General features: G+C 36.4%; 1 protein-coding gene across 6 annotated transcripts in view; it reads left to right on the forward strand.

Moving 5' to 3' along the window:
• The window catches only part of USP53 (ubiquitin specific peptidase 53), a 78,020-nt gene that overhangs the window by 34,032 nt on the left and 24,041 nt on the right, over nucleotides 1-19,947 (forward strand). For all 6 annotated transcript variants that reach the window (XM_037991348.2, XM_037991343.2, XM_037991336.2 and 3 more), the window contains 6 exons: nucleotides 2,772-2,906; nucleotides 11,392-11,505; nucleotides 11,587-11,669; nucleotides 14,990-15,095; nucleotides 15,685-15,831; nucleotides 16,951-17,100. In XM_037991348.2, coding sequence (XP_037847276.2) covers nucleotides 2,772-2,906; nucleotides 11,392-11,505; nucleotides 11,587-11,669; nucleotides 14,990-15,095; nucleotides 15,685-15,831; nucleotides 16,951-17,100 — 735 coding nt within the window. The remainder of the gene's footprint in view (nucleotides 1-2,771; nucleotides 2,907-11,391; nucleotides 11,506-11,586; nucleotides 11,670-14,989; nucleotides 15,096-15,684; nucleotides 15,832-16,950; nucleotides 17,101-19,947) is intronic.

The following is a 19,947-nucleotide window of genomic DNA, read 5'->3' on the forward strand; positions in this document are numbered from 1 at the left end:
AGGTGGCCTTGAGGAAAGACCACTTGGAGGCATTCTGGACACAGCTAGAGCTGAGTTCCCAGCCCACAGCCAGCATCAACTGCCAGACATGAAAGAGTGACCTTCACATATTCCAGGTCCCGTCATTCAAACTGTCCAAAATGACTTCAAATGAAGCAGAGACGTGCTGTCCCCACCCAAATTGCAGATTTGCGTAACTACATTTTAGGGGTGGTTTAGTTACAGGGCAATACATAACTAGAACAGGGGTTTAGATTGTGTAGGGCCTTATAGACCTCTGTAAGGATCGTGGCTTTTTCTATGAGTGATTTAGGAAGATGGGGGATTGTTTTGAGTGGAAGAGTGATACAGTCTGTTTTAACCAAATATAATATTTGAACTAGATCCCTGTGGCTGCTCTGCTGAGGAAAATAGAAGGAAGACAAACAGAGTGTCCAGTATATATTAGCAACTCATTTGTGTCACTGAGATCTTTTGCCAGAGAACTTAAGATTTTGTTATACATTTTAGAGATAAATGTTTCATTTTTTACATTCTTGAATATTTGAACACACACACATAGACATACAGACATTTTTTAAAAAATTTATGTGCCTTAATTTCATTATGTTCCTGAAAAGATTGTTTGAGTAAATCACCAAAGGAAGACATTTTATATTCTCTTTTTTTAAGAACATGGCAAAATAGGGTTATTGTTAGGAAATGAAGAATGAGCCTAGATCACATTACAGTATCACATTTTATTTATTCCACAGTAAATTTTGAATGTTTTGTCTAATTGTAAAACCTAGGATTATTAATTTCCTAGACCAACTCTCTGTAGCCCTGCACAGTTACCTGCCTCTTTCCTGTGCTTGCCTTCCTCTCCTCCCCAGTCAAAAACACACATAAATACATTGCATTTTAGCCAAACTGGGCTCTATTTCTCAGAGCTGGTCTCCACCTCAAAGTCTCCTCATTGTTATTCCTTTTGTCTGGAATGCTTTTCTTCCAAATGTCCTCTTGGCTAACACCCTTATTTCCTTTATGCCTCTCCTCAAATGTTACTTTTCCATCAGTGAGGCCTTCCCCGACTACACTAGGTAAAAGGTAAGCTGCCTCCATCTATAATATCCCTGGCATTCCTATCCCCATTACACTGCTTTATTTTTCTCTCTTGTATCTCTTTATTTTTCTCTACTGTAGTTATCACATTCTGATGTTACATAATTACTTCTTTGCCTTCTCATTGCTATCACTACTAGAATATAATCTCCATGTAGGTAGGGTTGTCATCCATTTTTCTAGTGTAGAACAATGCCTAACATATACTAGGGAGCCAAAAAATATATGTTGAATGAATGAGTAATCTTAAACATTACCTGGAAGTTAATTGCCTAAATAAGAGATAAAATCTGAAAGTTATTTTTCATCTTTTACTATTCATAATTTTAGCTATTTAATGGCTAAAATAATTATAGTTCTGGGTATCTAATATCAGTTGACATCTGTATTTTCTAATATTTTATTTATAAATTATATTTTTTTGCAGTAGTGAAACAGATTAATGAAATGTTTTCCTTGTATGTTGATCTTAAAAATATATTTTTTTGAGATGACATGATCCCTTGAGCTAACATGGGACTGAATGTGACCAATACTACTTTGGTGGACTGTCATTGAAAAGTTTTCTTTTTTCCTTACTTTCTTCCATGTAAGATGATTGTCATAAAATTGTAATTTATGTTTTTTTCTTGCTTAAGTTTAATAAGGAAAATTGAAAATCAGATTAACAACTATGATTTCATGTTTCCAGTTTCTCGGGTTTAGATTAGAAACTGAATGATGTTTCCAGTTTCTTAATTTAGATTAGAAATACAAGTTGGGTATCCCTTGTCTGAAATGCACAGGACCAGCAGTGTTTTGGATTTTAGATTTTGTTTTTTGATTTTGGAATATTTGCATTTATGTATTTAATGGTTGAGCATACCAAATTTAAAAGCATTTCCTTTAAGCATTGTGTCAGTGCTCAAAAACTTTTAGATTTTGGAACTTTCACATTTTTGATTTGGAGAAATTCAACCTATAATTCTCTAAGTTAGGAAAACTGATAAATTAGGGGTGGTAGGACCTTTTCTTAAAAGTTCAAAGTCATTATTATCTCTTTTCTGAATCTTGTAAAATGGACGTTTGCATTTTTTAAAGGCAAATTTAGTCAAATAATAGTGGAACATTGTCATTCCATTAAATCATCTAATTTTTAAATCAGGATTTGTCATTTTCTGAGGTATTCTTAAGACTCTAGTAGAAAATTTTTTTAAGTTTTAAAAGTTTGTTTAGGTTACTTTTTTCTTTTAAGACTAGTGAATTCTACCAATTTTTGTGTGATTATATGTTTATTTTGTTTAGCGTAGTTCTAATTCCTATTGTATATTTTTAGATTTAAAGCAACTTAAATCTCAAAATTCTGTTCCTTAAACAACCTGCATCAGAATCATTTGGGGAATAGTTTAAAAATGAGCCTCACCTAAGACTTTGTCAGAGTCTGAGGGTGGGACCTGGGAACCCTACATGTTTAATTCTTGTGTCCACTAACATTTGATTTAGAGGCTGGTGCAAACATTTTTACACTTGATGATACAAATAATTAATTTTTGTATGAAATTTTAGAGCAAAAGACTTATGTGTTATTTTCCAAGTATAGTGTTTTGAGTTTCTTTGTGTTGTAATGAAATTACTGAAACGATTTTAAAGCTGGCATTAAACTTACTGATTTTCTTGTTGATTCCCAGACGATATTTGCACAGTTCCAACATAGTCGAGAAAAAGCACTTCCCTCAGATAACATAAGGCATGCTCTTGCAGAAAGCTTCAAAGATGAGCAGCGATTTCAACTTGGCCTTATGGATGATGCTGCAGAGTGCTTTGTAAGTATTTCTGATATTCCTTAAGAAGTCAGGATAGTAGTTTTCATTCCTTAGATGGTACAAATGTTGAGACAAATGAAACAAAAATTTAGAACAATAGAGAAATGTCAGAACTGGCCGGTAGATCCATATCTTACCCATCCTTCAAGCCTCAACTTCAATCCATCTGTGTTTTGTGTTGTACTTTTGGTTTTGATTATTTGTGTTGCTCTAATTTTTACTCTTAGGCTACTAAAATATTTTAAAACTTAGTTGGAGCAATAAACTTTGCTGAATATAAATGATATCACTTAAATCAGTGTTCTGCCACTATAGGGTTCACATGTACAGCACATTCCTAGCAGTAATAGTTTTCATTGCATGCAATGATTCTCTTTGGGAGATAAGGGGATTTTGGTGGGAAGTTAACAGGGGCAACAGCCTGTTACCCATATTCCAGGTTGAGAATCACTGAGGTTGATGTTCTTAGGCTCTGTGTTACCACCATATTAGAAAGTAGAGCATTCCTTTAATCAGGTACATACTTTATACATGTAAAATAGGTATGTTAATTATTAAATGTCTCGGTTAATATTGATGTCACCTATAAATGAGTTGTAACCATTTCTTCTCTCTTCTTCCTGTTTCTAGTCAGCAAATTCTGTAAATTCTTTCATCAGAAACCCTTTCAAAAGTTTTTTCTTTCCATATTAATTCCCTACCACAACTTCTTCCAGGTCACCATATTTAAGCCTCCTACTGGTATCCATTCAGCCTGTTTCTTTATGTCCTATTTTTTAAATAGCCACCATATTAATATGATTTTCTTCAGGTTAATGCTTACTCTTCAAATATTTCTATGATTCAAATCTAGACTTTTTATTCTGATATTTAAGGCCCGTTAGGATTAAACTCCACCTTCCCTCAGTGCTTCATTGCTGGATTTTTCTTCCTAGTGAGATTATTCCATTCTGTTCCTCACATATATTTTTATATTCCTGTTTATACTCCTTATTTATAAGGCTGTTGTACTAGCAGCCTTTGCTCAAGTTCCTGAAATACTCAGAACTTTAAAAATCTATCATTTTGTGAAGGTTCAAACTAAGTCTATGCCTACTAGACAGCACATGACCAAAGCACCCAATCCATTCCCTGTAAAATTTACTGTCTGTAGAGTTCATTTGGTGTGTGTATATTATTAATCGCCTTTTTAAAAATGAGCATATTCATGGTTTCCTTAGATGGAAAGCTCATGACTAGCATCTTGCATAGCACACTTGCATGTTGATTAAAATGTCAATAACAGCACACACAGTAATGAAATATATCCATATTTCTTCTGTTTGTAATTGATTCTTTGCTTAAAACAGATGTATTTTGAATAATGCTAAACTTTATAGTTTTACTTTCACCTAAATTAATTATTCTAATACATGGTATGATAATTCACAAAATGTCTAGAAATCTAGGCTTAAATTATTAAATGGTCTTAAATATCCTGGAGCAGAGGAGAGGGAAATTAGCTAATGAATAGAATCCATTGGTTAAGCTTTGGTAAAAAGAATTCTGTTAAATAAATACCCCTTATTGATCTATATTGTAAATCAACATTTATATGAAATTTATGGCAGATTGCATTGCCTTCATTATGGTGTTAGTGTAGATATAAAGCCTTTGTTTTGCTGTTACTTATACAGACTATCTAGGTGATTCAAGTAGGATTTTTTTAAATCATACTTTAAATTCTGGGTTACATGTGCAGAGCGTGCAGTTTTGTTACATAGGTATACACGTGCCGTGATGGTTTGCTGCACCCATCAACCTGTCACCTACATTAGGTATTTTTCCTAATGTTATCCCTCCCCAGCCCCCCACCCCTGACAGGCCCCAGTGTGTGATGTTCCCCTCCCTGTGTCCATGTGTTCTCATTGTTCAACTCCCACCTCCAAGTGAGAACATGTGGTGTTTGATTTTCTAATCTTGTGATAGTTTGCTGAGAATGATGGTTTCCAGCTTCATTCATGTCACTGCAAAGGACATGAACTCATCCTTCTTTTGTGGCTGCATAGTATTCCATGGTGTACATGTGCCACATTTTCTTAATCCAGTCTATCGTTGATGAACATTTGGGTTGGTTCCAAGTCTTTGCTATTGTGAATAGTGCCACAATAAACATACCTGTGTATGTGTCTTTATCCTACAATGATTTGTAATCCTTTGGGTATATACCCAGTAATGGAGTTGCTGGGTCAAATGGTATTTCTAGTTCTAGATCCTGGAGGAATTGCCACACTGTCTTCCACAATGGTTAAACTATTACGCTCCAACCAACAGTGTAAAAGTGTTCCTACTTTTCGACAACCTCTCCAGCATCTGTTGTTTCCTGACTTTTTAATGATTGTCATTCTAAGTGGTGTGAGATGGTATCTCATTGTGGTTTTGATTTGTATTTCTCTAATGACCCGTGATGATGAGCATTTTTTCATATGTCTGTTGGCTGCATAAATGCCTTCTTTTGAGAAGTGTCTGTTCATATCCTCTGGCCATTTTTTGATGGGGTTCGTTGTTTCTTTTGTTTTGTTTTGTTTTGTTTTGAGACAGAGTCTCTCTCTGTCGCCCAGGCTGGAGTGCAGTGGCACGATCTTGGCTCACTGCAAGCTCCGCCTCCCAGGTTCACACCATTCTCCTGCCTCAGCCTCCCAAGTAGCTGGGACTACAGGTGCCCGCCACCACGCCCGGCTAATTTTTTGTATTTTAGTAGAGATGGGGTTTCACTGTGTTAGCCAGGACGGTCTCCATCTCCTGACCTCGTGGTCCACCTACCTTGGCCTCCCAAAGTGCTGGGATTACAGGCGTGAGCCACTGCACCCGGCTGGGTTGGTTGCTTTTTTTCGTGTAAATTTGTTTAAGTTCTTTGTAGATTCAGGATATTAGCCCTTTGTTAGATGGATAGATTGCAAAAATTTTCTCCCATTCTGTAGGTTGCCTGTTCACTCTAATGATGGTTTCTTTTGCTGTGTAGAAGCTCTTTAGTTTAAATAGATCCCATTTGTCAATTTTGGCTTTTGTTGCCACTGCTTTTGGTGTTTTAAACATGAAGTCTTTGCACATGCCTATGTCCTGAATGGTATTGCCTAGGTTTTCTTCAGGATTTTTATGGTCCTAGGTCTTACGTTTAAGTCTTTGATCCATTGGGTTGATTTTTGTATAAGGTGTAAGGAAGGGTCCAGTGTCAGTTTTCTGCATATGGCTAGCCGGTTTTCCCAAAACAATTTATTAAATAGTGAATCTTTTCCCCATTGCTTGTGTATGTCAGGTTTGTCAAAGATCAGATGGTGGTAGATGTGTGGTGTTATTTCTGAGACCTCCGTTCTGTTCCACTGGTCTATATATATGTTTGGTACCAGTACCATGCTGTTTTGGTTACCGTTGCCTTGTAGGAAAGTTTGAAGTCGGGTAGCGTGATGCCTCCAGCTTTGTTCTTCTTGCCCAGGGTTGTCTTGGCCACGCGGGCCCTTTTTTGCTTCCATATAAACTTTAAAAAAGTAGTTGTTTCCAATTTTGTGAAGTGGTAGCTTGATGGGGATAGCATTGAATCTATAAATTACTTTTGGCAGTATGGCCATTTTCACGATGTTGATTCTTCCTATCCATGAGCATGGAATGTTCTTCCATTTGTTTGTGTCCTCTTTTATTTCATTGAGCAGTGGTTTGTAGTTCTCCTTGAAGAGGTCCTTCGCATCCCTTGTAAGTTGGATTCCTAGGTATTTTATTCTCTTTGTAGCAATTGTGAATGGGAGTTCACTCATGATTTGGCTCTCTGTTTGTCTATTATTGGTGTAAAGGAATGCTCGTGATTTTTGCACATTGATTTTGTATCCTGAGACTTTGCTAAAGTTGCTTATCAGCTTAAGGAGATTTTTGGCTGAGACAATAGGGTTTTCTAAATATATAGTCATGTCATCTGCAAACAGACAATTTGACTTCCTGTCTTCCTATCTGAATACTCTTTATCGCTTTCTTTTGCCTGATTGCCCTGGCCAGAACTTCCAATACTATGTTGAGTAGGAGTGGTGAGAGAGGGCATCCTTGTCTTGTGCCGGTTTTCAAAGGGAATGCTTCCAGTTTTTGCCCATTCAATATGATATTGGCTGTGGGTTCGTCATAAATCGCTCTTATTATGTTGAGATACGTTCCATTGATACCTAGTTTATTCAGAGTTTTTAGCATGAAAGACTGTTGAATTTTGTTGAAGGCCTTTTCTGTATTGAAATAATCTGTGGTTTTGTCATTGGTTCTGTTTATGTGATGGATTATGTTTATTGATTTGCGTATGTTGAACCAGCCTTGCATCCCAGGGATGAAGCCAACTTGATCGCTTTTTGATGTGCTGCTGGATTCACTTTGCCAGTATTTTGTTAAGGATTTTCACTTTAATGTTCATCAGGGATATTGGCCTAAAATTCCTTTTTTTGTTGTGTCTCTGCCAGGCTTTGGTATCAGGATGATGCTGGCCTCATAAAATGAGTTAGCGAGGATTTCCTCTTTTTCTGTTGATTGGAATAGTTTCAGAAGGAATGGTACCAGCTCCTCTTTGTACCTCCGTCTGGTCCTGGACTTTTTTTGGTTGATAGGCTATTAATTATTGCTTTAATTTCAGAACCTGTTGTTGGTCTATTTGGAGATTCAACTTCTTTCTGGTTTTGTCTTGGGAGAGTGTATGTGTCCAGAAATTCATCCATTTCTTCTAGATTTTCTAGTTTATTTGTGTAGAGGTGTTTATAGTATTCTGTGATGGTAGTTTGTATTTCTGTGGGGTCGGTGGTGATATCCCCTTTCTCATTTTTTATTGCATTTATTTGATTCTTCTGTCTTTTCTTCTTTATTAGTCTTGCTAGTGGTCTATTTTGTTGATCTTTTCAAAAAACCAGCTCCTGGATTCACTGACTTTTTTGAAAGGCTTTTTGTGTCTCTTTCTCCTTCAGTTCTGCTCTGAACCTACTTATTTCTTGTCTTCTGCTAGTTTTTGAATTTATTTGCTCTTGCTTCTCTTGTTCCTTTAATTATGATGTTAGGGTGTTGATTTCAGATATCTCCTGCTTTCTCTTGTGGGCATTTAGTGCTATAAATTTCCCTCCACACACTGCCTTAAATGTGTCCCAGAGATTCGGGTACGTTGTGTCTTTGTTCTCATTGGTTTTAAAGAACAGCTTTATTTCTGCCTTCATGTCGTTATTTACTTAGTAGTCTTTCCTGAGCAGGTTGCTCATTTTCCATCTAGTTGTGCGGATTTGAATGAGATTCTTAATCCTAAGTTCTAATTTGGTTGCACTGTGGTCTGAGAGACAGTTTGTTATGATTTCTGTTCTTTTACATTTGCTCGGGAGTGTTTTACTTCCAATTATGGGGTCAATTTTAGAATAAGTGCTATGTGGTGCTGAGAACAATATATATTCTTTTTATTTTTTGTGTAGAGTTCTGTAGATGTCTATTAGGTCCGCTTGGTCTAGAGTTGAGTTCAAGTCCTGGATATCCTTGTTAATTTTCTGTCTTGTTGATCTGTCTAATATTGACAGTGGGCTGTTAAAGTCTCCCATTATTATTGTGTGTGAGTCTAAGTGTCTTTGTAGGTCTCTAAGTACTTGCTTTATGAATCCGGGTGCTCCTGTATTGGGTGCATGTATATTTAGGATAGTTAGCTCTTATTATTGAATTGATCCCTTTACCATTATATAATGGCCTTCTTTGTCTCTTTTGATCTTTGTTGGTTTAAAGCCTGTTTTATCAGAGGCCAAGATTGCAACCCCTGCTTTTTTTTTTTTGCTTTCCATTTGCTTGGTAGATCTTCCTCCATCCCTTTATTTGGAGCCTATGTGTGTCTCTGCACATGAGATGGGTCTCCTGAATACAGCACACTGATGGGTCTTGACTCTTTATCCAATTTGCCAGTCTATGTCTTTTAACTGGGGCATTTAGCCCATTTGCATTTAAGGTTAATATTGTTATGTGTGAATTTGATCCTATCATTATGATATTAGCTGGTTATTTTGCCCGTTAATTGATGCAGTTTTTTCATAGCGTCGATGGGTTTTAAATTTGGCATGTTTTTGCAGTGGCTGGTACCCGTCGTTCCTATCCATGTTTAGCGCTTCCTTCAGGAGCTCTTGTAAGGCAGGCCTGGTGGTGACAGATTCAGCATTTGCTTGTCTGTAAAGGATTTTATTTCTCCTTTACTTATGAAGCTTAGTTTGGCGGATATGAAATTCTGGATTGAAAATTGTTTTCTTTAAAAATGTTGAATATTGGCCCCCACTCTCATCTGGCTTGTAGAGTTTCTGCAGAGAGATCCACCGTTAGTCTGATTGGCTTCCCTTTGTGGGTAACCTGACCTTTCTCTCTGGCTGCCTTTAACATTTTTTCCTTCATTTCAACCTTGGTGAATCTGATAGTTATGTGTCTTTGGGTTGCTCTTCTCGACGAGTATCTTTGTGGTATTCTCTGTATTTCCTGAATTTGAATGTTGGCCTGCCTTATTAGGTTGGGGAAGTTATCCTGGACAATATCCTGAATACTGTTTTCTAACTTGTTTCCATTCTCCCCATCACTTTCAGGTACACCAATCAAACTTAGATTTGGTCTTTTCACATAGTCCCATATTTCTTGGAGGCTTTGTTAGGTTCTTTTCACTCTTTTTTCTCTAATCTTGTCTTCTGACTTTATTTCATTAATTTGATCTTCAGTCACTGATAGCCTTTCTTCTGCTTGATCGAATTGGCTACTGAAGTTTGTATGCTTCACGAGGTTCTCTTACTGTGATTTTAAGCTCCATCAGGTCATATAAGCTCTTCTCTTCATGGGTTATTCTAGTTAGCCATTCGTCTAACCTTTTTTCAAGGTTTTTAGCTTCCTTGCACTGGGTTAGAACATGCTCCTTTAGCTCGGAGAAGTTTGTTATTACTGACCTTCTGAAGCCTACTTCTGTCAACTCTTCAAACTCATTCTCCAGCCAGTTTTGTTACCTTGCAGGCGAGGGGTTGTATTCCTTGGAGGAGAAGACGCCTTCTGGTTTTTGGAATATTCAGCCTTTCTACTCTGGTTTCTCCCCATCTTTGTGGTTTTATCTACCTTTGGTCTTTGATGTTGGTAACCTATGCATGGTGTTTTGGTGTGGATGTCCTTTTTGTTGATGTTGATGCTATTCCTTTCTATTTGTTTGTTTTCATTCTAACAGACAGGCCCCTCAGCTGCTGTCTCTTGGGGTTTGCTGGAGGTCCACTCCAGACCCTGTTTGCCTGGTTATCACTAGCGAAGGCTGCACAACAGCAAATATTGCTGCCTGATTCTTTCTCTAGAAGCTTTGTCCCAAGGGACACCCACCTGTATGAGGTGTCTGTCGGCCTTTAGTGGGAGGTGTCTCCCAGTCAGGCTACTCGGGGGTCAGGAACCCACTTGAGGAGGCAGTCTGTTCGTTATTAGAGCTTGAACGCCGTGCTGGGAGAATCACTCCTCTCTTCAGAGCTGTCAGACAGGGACATTTAGGTCTGAAGAAGCTGTCTGCTGTCTTGTTCAGATATGCCCTGCCCCCAGAAGTGGAATCTAGGGTGGCAGTAGGCCTTGGTGAGCTGCGGTGGGCCCCACCCAGTTCAAGCTTCCCTGTGGCTCTGTTTACACTGTGAGTAGAGAACCACCTACTCAGGCCCCAGCAATGGCAGACACCCCTCCCCCCACCAATCTCCTGCATCCCAGGTTGATCTCAGACTGCTGCACTAGCAGTGAGCAAGGCTCCGTTGGTGTCGGACCCGCTGAGCCAGGCACTGGAGGGGAACTCCTGGTCTGCTGGTTGCTAAGACCATGGGAAAAGCTCAGTATTTCGGCAGGAGTGTACTGCTCTTCCAGGTACCTTCACTAATGGCTTCCCTTGGCTAGGAAAGGGAAATCCCCTGACCCCTTGCGCTTCCCGGGTGAGGTGATGTCCTACCCTGCTTTAGCTCGCCCTCTGTGGGTTGCACTCACTGTCCAACCAGTCCCAATGAAATGAACCAAGTACCTCAGTTGGAAATGCAGAAATTACCTGTCTTCTGTGTCGATCTCGCTGGGAGCTGTAGACTGGAGCTCTTCCTATTCAGCCATCCAGGATTTTTTTTTAAGCTATCTGTTTTTTTCTTCATTTGAGAATGTCGGGAACACAGGAAACTGTTTTCTAATATTAAATTCTAGATGTCAGTCACCAGGGGTTTTTAGAAGGATTAAAAATAACTTTATTAAAAAGATCATGTTATATTATAATGTTGCTTTCATTAAGCAACATTTTCTTTTAGCTAGTGCTATAAAAGGTGAATAATTGAACATTCGATCAAAGCGTTCATTAGAGAGGAAAGCTGAAAAGCTAACAATATGTATGACACTCTTAAATTTACACTTTGGGAAATCTCCAGGTAAAGAGTTACATTTTGCCGTGTTCCCTGCAAGATCAGCAACTCATTTATCTATTTTATTTTTAAATTAGGAGAATATATTGGAGAGGATTCATTTTCACATAGTGCCAAGCAGAGATGCAGACATGTGTACCTCTAAATCTTGTATCACTCACCAGAAGTTTGCTATGACTCTGTATGAACAGGTGAGATGGCTTGATTATTATTTAGATATTATAGTTCTGTTTTATGATTGATAGATTAAGCATATGTTTTTGCCTATGTAGTGTGTGTGTCGTAGCTGTGGAGCATCATCAGATCCTCTACCTTTTACAGAATTTGTGCGGTACATTTCTACAACAGCCTTATGGTAAGAACCTATTAAAACATAATTATCAAAAACGTTAATACCATATTTAAGCACATTGAACACTTACTTTATAAAATCGTAGCATACATGAATTTCCCCTCTCTCTCTGAGGCTACCAGATATGCTGCTGTGAGATGTATTAAGTGATGTCTATCAAAGTTGGATGTTTGTAATTTAGCCTAATATGTGTGTTACTTAGTGAAGTGTACATAATACTAGTTAAATTTTATGTCTATTTAATTTATAACAAATTTTAGAACTGTGAAGGGGGAGCATAAAATGATAACCTGAATGTTAAATGGAACTATATATGGTTGCTTCATTTATGAGATGTTCTGTTTGTAATGGCCATATTTTCAGTCAGCTCTGCTATGTCCCTTTCTGGTGATAAAAGCTAGGGTAAACAGAGAAGAAACAAAAATGTGAGCATAATTTTCAGTTAGGTTATTGCATTTGAGGCCTCAACATTCACTTTAAATAAAAAATTTGCCATGCTTGCCTGCTCACCTGCCCACTCACTCTCTCCCTTTCTGTCCATGAAAGATTAGCTAGTTAAGGATCTAAAACTTAACCCTAGACCTTATATAATGTTCTTTGACTATTTTCCAACAGATATTTGAAAGTATACATATTTGGCATGTGGCCAGGTGCAGTGGCTAACGCCTGTAATCCCAGAACATTGGGAGGCTAAGGCTGGTGGATCACCTGAGGTCAGGAGTTCAAGACCAGCCTGGCCAAGATGGTGAAACCCCATCTCTACTAAAATAAAAAATTAGCTAGGTGTGGTCTCGGGCGCCTGTAATCCTAGCTCCTTGGGAGGCTGAGGCAGCTAACTGCTTGATCCCGGGAGGTGGAGGTTGCAGTGAGCTGAGTTAATGCCACTGCACTCTAGCCTGGGTGACAGAGCGAGATTACGTCTCACCAAAAAAAAAAAAAAAAAGAAAAAAAAAATGTGGCATGTGGTAAACATTGAGTAAGATCATAAACATTTGCATACATTTTAATACAAAAGACATAATATGGATCAGTAATTATCAGTCAGAGTATGTTAGTGCAACAGTTGATAAATGTTGCCAATATCTGTGTCAGTGTGCAAAGTGAATATCATGTTCATCCATTTCATATGATTTATCTTCCTGGCTTTATTGGGTATAAAACCTTATTTTATAAAGATTATTGAGTAATAACAATTTTGTTATTTGGATGTGTTTACTATCTTTCTTATATTTACAGACAAGTAAAAAACACTGATTTAGAGAAACATTCCTAGACTTCAGTCAAATTGTAGTCAGTTGTCAGTCATTTTTTAAAATTTCTATGAAAAGTAGAATGGTGTTTGAACAAAGATAGACAATAAGTTAAAAACTAAAATTTTAATTCTGCTTTAAAACTCTTGAATGAAATGACAGTGTTCTCAGGCAGAATGTTAGATAATAAGAATTAGAGCCCATCATTCTCTGCTTGGTAAACACTGCAAGTTGCAGGAGTGTGCGCTTTGAATTCTAACTATAATACCCTTATTTGTGTTGGTAATCAGTGTTGAATACCAGTTACTGAATGCTTACCATGTTCCAGGATTTATGTAAGTTGTCACTTTTAATCTTAACGAAAATTCTATTTTGTTGATGAAGAAATAGGTTTAATGAGGTTAATCTAGTAAGTAGATGAATTAAGATTGAAACCCAGATCTGTCTGACTTCAACATTTTTCTGGATGTTGTATAATGCTGTCAGTTTTGTAAGAGCAGTATATGCAGTTTGAATGAGCTTATCAGATTTAGGGCCTTCTAGTGTACTCGTGAAGTGTTTTGGATGGGTACATTTAGTTGTTACCAAATACTTGGAGATTATTTAAACTTGAACTGTAAAATATATCCAGCTCTAGAATAGTTATATTATTGTTAAGTACAACCAGAACATCTAGAATGGAAACTAGTTAGTGTTTCAGCTTACATGACATTCCTTTTCGGAAATATTTAGATAGTATTAGCCTGTTCTCATGCTGCTAATAAAGACATACTCAAGACTGGGTAATTTATAAAGCAAAGAGGTTTAATTGACTCATAGTTCCATGTGGCTGAGTAGGCCTCACAATCATGGCAGAAGGCAAGGAGGAGCAAAGTCACGTCTTACATGGTGGCAGGCAAGAGAAAAGAATGAGAGCCAAGCGAAAGGGGTTTCCCCTTATGAAACCATCAGATCTTGTGAGACTTATTCACCACCACCAGAACAGTATGGGGGAAACTGCCCCCATGATTCAGTTGTTTCCAGCTGGGTCCCTCCCACAACATGAAGGAATTTTGGGAGCTACAATTCAAGATGAGATTTGGGTGGGGACACAGCCAAACCATATTAGTTACTTAATACCCTGATACATAAAAATATGTCTTTTAAGGAGGTTGAATAAAAAGTATCACAGTTAACCTGTAGTGCATTAAAGGGCCTGCCTGGGCTCTAATAAAATGATTAGTATCCTGGCTGGCCCTGTAACTCACTCCTGTAATCCCAACACTTTGGGAGTCTGAGGCAGGTGGATCACCTGAGGTCAGGAGTTCAAGACCAGCCTGGGGAACATGGTGAAACCCCGTCTCTACTAGAAATACAAAAATTAGCCAGTTGTGGTGGCACGTGCCTGTAATCCCAGCTCCTTGAGTGGCTGAGGCACAAGAATTGCTTGAACCTGGGAGGTGTAGTTTGAAGTGAGCCAAGATTGTGCCATTGCACTCTAGCCTGGGTGATAGAGCAAGACTCCATCACACACACACACACACACACACACACACACACACACACAAAAACAACAACAGGAGTAATATTCATAATAAAAACAAAAGGCGTTAAATCTGGCTTTAATAACTTTGGTTGAGACTTCTGCATTTAATCAGCAAAGGACCTTCTAGCCGAAATTGATAACTTTGCTTTTAGGAACTTTGGGCCAGAGAGGGAGCCTTTCCTATAGTTTATTGTTCCTGTTAGGGTAGGGTTTAAACTTAAGTTTCTACTCATTAATTAATAATACAAATGAAACATTTGCCTTAGAACTACCTGTAGACAGAGGATCTTAGCCTCATTCGTCTAGTTCCAAACATAAAATTTTGTGTTATTTTGTTCTCTTTATTTGAGCTAATTTTTTCATCATATACTTGGCAAATTTAATAATTTTTCATTTTATGGAAATGTACTTTATGGTTCATTTTTCAGCTATGGTCATGTTTTAGACAGAAAAAGTGATGCACATCTAAACTGACAATATTTTTCATGTGCAATTTATTAAAATTTTAAGTTCATAGGCCCAATTTGGGATTGCTTCTTTTTTTGTAGCAATGAAGTTGAAAGAATGTTGGAAAGGCATGAACGCTTTAAACCTGAAATGTTTGCAGAACTGCTACAAGCAGCAAACACAACAGATGACTATAGGAAATGTCCTGTAAGTATAGTTTGGAGAATGTTAGTATGCTTCTTGTTCTGTAAATTTGAAAATAGGCATTCAGATATTATCATGTAAATACTGATTCTATATATAGAATTAGCTTTAAGAATTTTTAAAAAATATCATTTTAGATTATACCATGTGTACCATTTATCTTAGCATAATTTCTTTAAAAACTCCTAAGTTTGTGAAGGTTTAAAGGTAGCATATGTTGATTAAATTTTTTCAAAGTCCTGAAATTCATCATTTGATTAAAGAGAAAGTTTCTTTTCAGTAAACTTGAATGATACTCTTTTCTCATCTAATGTATTTGTTACTGACTTCAATGATTTTATTTCTGCTTTTTTTTTAGGTTGAATTCTTTAACAGATTTACAAAAATATCAAAGAATACTTTTATTTAAAATAGACTTCTTGTTTAATCAATAATTAAGACAAATCACTTGTTAGAAGTCATTTTTTAGTATACTGAATAAATTGCAAATATATGTTAAAAATGTCATTATATAATACAAACTGTGTAAGGTTTTGCCTATGGTTTATCTGTTTTCATAATTTTAGAACTTTTCTTTTGTGTTTTTCTGTAGAGTAACTGTGGCCAAAAAATAAAAATTCGCCGTGTTTTAATGAATTGCCCAGAGATTGTTACAATTGGTTTAGTCTGGGACTCTGAGCATTCTGACTTGACCGAAGATATTGTTCGGAATCTAGCAACACATCTTTATCTTCCTGGGGTATCTTATCTATTTTCATTCCTTTCCCTTTTATTTTCAAATTCTTCTAAAACATCTTGATATATATTATGATACACTTATTTTGATTTCAGAACTAAATTTTTTTTCTGAACAAAATAATACTATTTCGATGTTTTATCTGATAAAGTCAAGTTTAATCAAACCAGGCTAACTGGAATGCCTTTACTACATAGACTAGTAATGGCTTTTAATTACAAACTAAACTCTCTCATGACTTTTGCTGCTTTCACTCTAAAATAATGATGATTGATGATTTTTTATCTATGGCCATGATTGTAAATATAAATATTGTTAACTTAGAAAGGTTTAAGATTTAAAATTCATCTAAAGTACTAATCTCTCTTTTTTTTTCCCCCAGCAGAGTCTTGCTCTGTCGCCCAGGCTGCAGTGCAGTGGCGCAGTCTTGGCTCACTACAATCTCTGCCTCCCAGGCTCAAGCAATTTTCATGCTTCAGCCTCCCTAGTAGCTAGGATTACAGGCATGTGCCACCATACCCAGCTAATTTTTTGTATTTTTAGTAGAGATGGGGTTTCACCATGTTTGCCAGGCTGTTCTCGAACTCTTGGCCTCAAGTTGGTCCACCTGCCTTGGCTTCCCAAAGGGCTGGGAGTACAGGCATGAGCCAGCATACCTGGCCATGATCTCTTGATATGCTTGTTACTTTCTTAGTATATTTTGAATCGGTTGATGTTACAATTAAAGTTTTAGAGATAATTACCTTTTAGATAATGTGTTTAATGAACATTCAAATACGTGATTCAGTCAAGAATTACCAGAAATGTGGAATTTATCTCATATTTTGAGTTTCTTTATGAAAAGTGTCAATCATGTGTCATTAGAGATACTCTATTATTACTAAACTAATTTGTAGTGAATTCGTTTTTTTGGACTTAAAGTTTCTATGAATGAATTAAAAGTGGTAATTCTGTTAACAATGTGATGTCAGTGGTGCCTTCAAGTAATAATATCATAATATTGGATTGGGGCAGTATGCGTGAGAAATATTTCATTATGTGTCAAATACATGATTCATCTAATTATTCCTCATTTTACAAAATATACAGTGTTAAGTGTAAATTACTGATTTTTTTAAACAGCTTTTTTATAGAGTTACTGATGAAAATGCCAAAAATAGTGAACTTAACCTTGTTGGTATGATCTGCTACACCAGCCGACATTATTGTGCCTTTGCATTTCACACCAAAAGTTCCAAATGGGTATTTTTTGATGATGCAAACGTGAAAGAGGTAAGTGACACTTTCTTTAATTGAAATAATGACTGTGATTTTTACTTTTTGTTAATGATATATTGATATTAATATTCAAAAGGATGATATAATTATTATGTAAATAGTAATAAATGAACATAACAATGATAGCATCATTAAGTTCAAACTTTCTTTTGTTATTCTTAAAATTGGCTTATTTTGAAGCCAACTTTTAAAGCAGTCCATTTCCAGAATAATAATAGACTAATGAATATTAGTATACAAATATGTAACTATCAGTGATCTGTGTGTCAGTGATGATCCTTTTTGCCTGATGCATACTTGCTATATTTTTTTTTGTAGATGAGTCACAGTAGTTTTGTATAACTAGCAATGAAAATGTGCTTGCCTTTATTTTTATTATGACATTTTTTTTTCAAATTTTGTGTGTGAAATATAGAAATAGATATATGAGTTATATCTTTTGGTAATTACAGTTGACCCTTGAACAACATAGGAGTGCCAAGCCCCTGTGCAGTTGAAAACCCACGTACAACTTTTGACTTCCTCAAAACTTAACTGCCAGCAGCTTACTATTGACAGACAGCCTTATCAAAAACATAAACAGTCAATTAACACATATTCTGTATGTTATACATATTATATACTGTACTCTCACAGTAAAGTAAGCTAGAAAAAATCTTACTTAGAAAATTATAAGCAAAAGGAAATATATTTACTACTCACTAAGTGGAAGTGGATCATCATAAACGTCTTCATCCTTGCTGTCTTCACATTGAGTAGACTGAAGAGGAAGAAAAGGAAGATTGGTCTTGCTGCCTCGGGTGGTAGAGGCAGAAGAAAATTCACATATAAGTGAACCTGCACAGTTCAAACCTGTGTTGTTCAAGGGCCAACTGTAATTTATTTACTCAAATAGTAATAATATTGTCTAGAAAAGTAGTGAATAATAGTTCTTAATAAGGAGTATTGGAATCACATGAGGAGCTTTTTAAAAAACATATATTCCTGGACTCCTAAAGTTTTGATTCAGTAGTGTAGAGGCAGGTATCTGAAATTTTAAGTTCTCAGGAAATTCAGACATAGCACAGTTGAAAACTGTTGGTCTTGCCAAAGCTTACTGGCTTTGGCAATCTTTATTAAGTAGTAAACTCATTTAAAAATGCAAGTTATTTGGTTGTTATAAGCAAATGATGTAGAATTCTATTTAGTTTCATTTTAATATACAACAAAAGGCCATTTATCAGCACTGTGATTAACACAATACAAATTCAAATATTTGGTATTTAGTGGACTTCTAATTCTACCCATGAAGGATTAACTGCTATAGAAATAGGCATTTCACTGTTTAAAACTAGGACATAGGTGAAACAACTCTAAATATTGAACAATATGCAGTTGAACAGAGAAAAGGGAAACAAATGAGGTCAGCTCTATAATTACCCACTGCTTACTGCCTAAAGGTAGTTTCTGGGTTGCAGTGCAGGCAGTGGGAGCCCAAACAAAGCCCAGCAGTGGCACTGAGTTCTGCAGACTGAAACTGGAGTTCAGGGAGGCCTAGATGGCTAAAATTTGCAGGACAGAATACAAGAAAGAAAACTGCACAGGGAGAAAGTTCTGGAAATTGACAGAAGGGTTCCCTGGAATTTGTGGCTAAATTGTGATTTGTGCATGTGAGGGATGAACCCACACAAGTTTGGGGTTAGTTGGGAGAGATGGGAAGCATCACTGGAAAACAAAAGGTAGGAGGCAGAGGTTGCAGTGAGCCGAGATTGTGCGACTGCACTTCAGCCTGGTGACAGAGTGAGACTCTGTCTCAAAAAGAAAAAAAGAAAAAAAAAAAAAAGCTTAAAACAAGCCTTGAAAGTTCAAAGCTAATCCCACTTTTAAAATAACACAACAAAATTCAATACCCAAGACTATGAAGTTCAGTGAAATTCAATATGCCACTTCAAAATAGCATTCAATAAAATATTACCAAATATTCAAAGAACCTGAAGAAAAATTAATAAAAACAGACCAGAAATGACTGAGATGGGAATATCAGGGAAGGATAGTAAAACTACTATTTATGTGTAGGGATTTTTTAGATAACGTTTAATAAGCATGAACCATAAAAATAGTTGGTAAATTAGACTTCATTGAAAGTTAAAATTGTTGTTCTTCAGTAAGATACTATTAGGAGAATAAAATGACAAACCATATACTGAGAGAAAATATTTGTGAAGCATGTATCTAATAAAGACTATATCCAGAATATTGAAATAACTCTTAAAACCCAATTTAAAAATCAGCAAAAAATGTTGACAGTTCACCAGTGAAGATATATGAATGGCCTTGAAATGATACTCAGTATATCATTAACCACAATGGAAATATAAATTTAATTCATAATGAGATTCTAGTACTCACCTGTTGTAATGGCCAAAATTAAAAAGACTGACAATACAAATAGTTGGTGAGGATAAGAACAGCTAGAGCTCTCACACGAGGCTGATGGAACCACAAAATTGAACATTCATTTTCAAAACTGTCAGTTTCTTTAAACATATATTTACTATATAACCCAGCAAATCCACTCTTGTGAAAACGTAACTCCACATAAAACGTGTACGTGAATGTTCAGGATAGTTTTCTTCATAACGCTCAAACTAGAAATGACTCAAATGTCAACAATAGGTGAATGGATGAACAAATTGTGGTATAGCTGTACAGTGGAATATAATACTCAGCAAGAAGGACTGAACTATTGAACTGATACATGCAATAATGTGAACAAATCTCAGAAGCATTATGCTAAGTGAAAGAAGTGAGATATAAATGACTACATGCGATGATCCCATTTATATGAAATTCTAGAAGGAA

Source organism: Chlorocebus sabaeus, chromosome 7, assembly GCF_047675955.1.
Source record: "Chlorocebus sabaeus isolate Y175 chromosome 7, mChlSab1.0.hap1, whole genome shotgun sequence".
NCBI classification, from domain to species: Eukaryota; Metazoa; Chordata; class Mammalia; order Primates; family Cercopithecidae; genus Chlorocebus; species Chlorocebus sabaeus.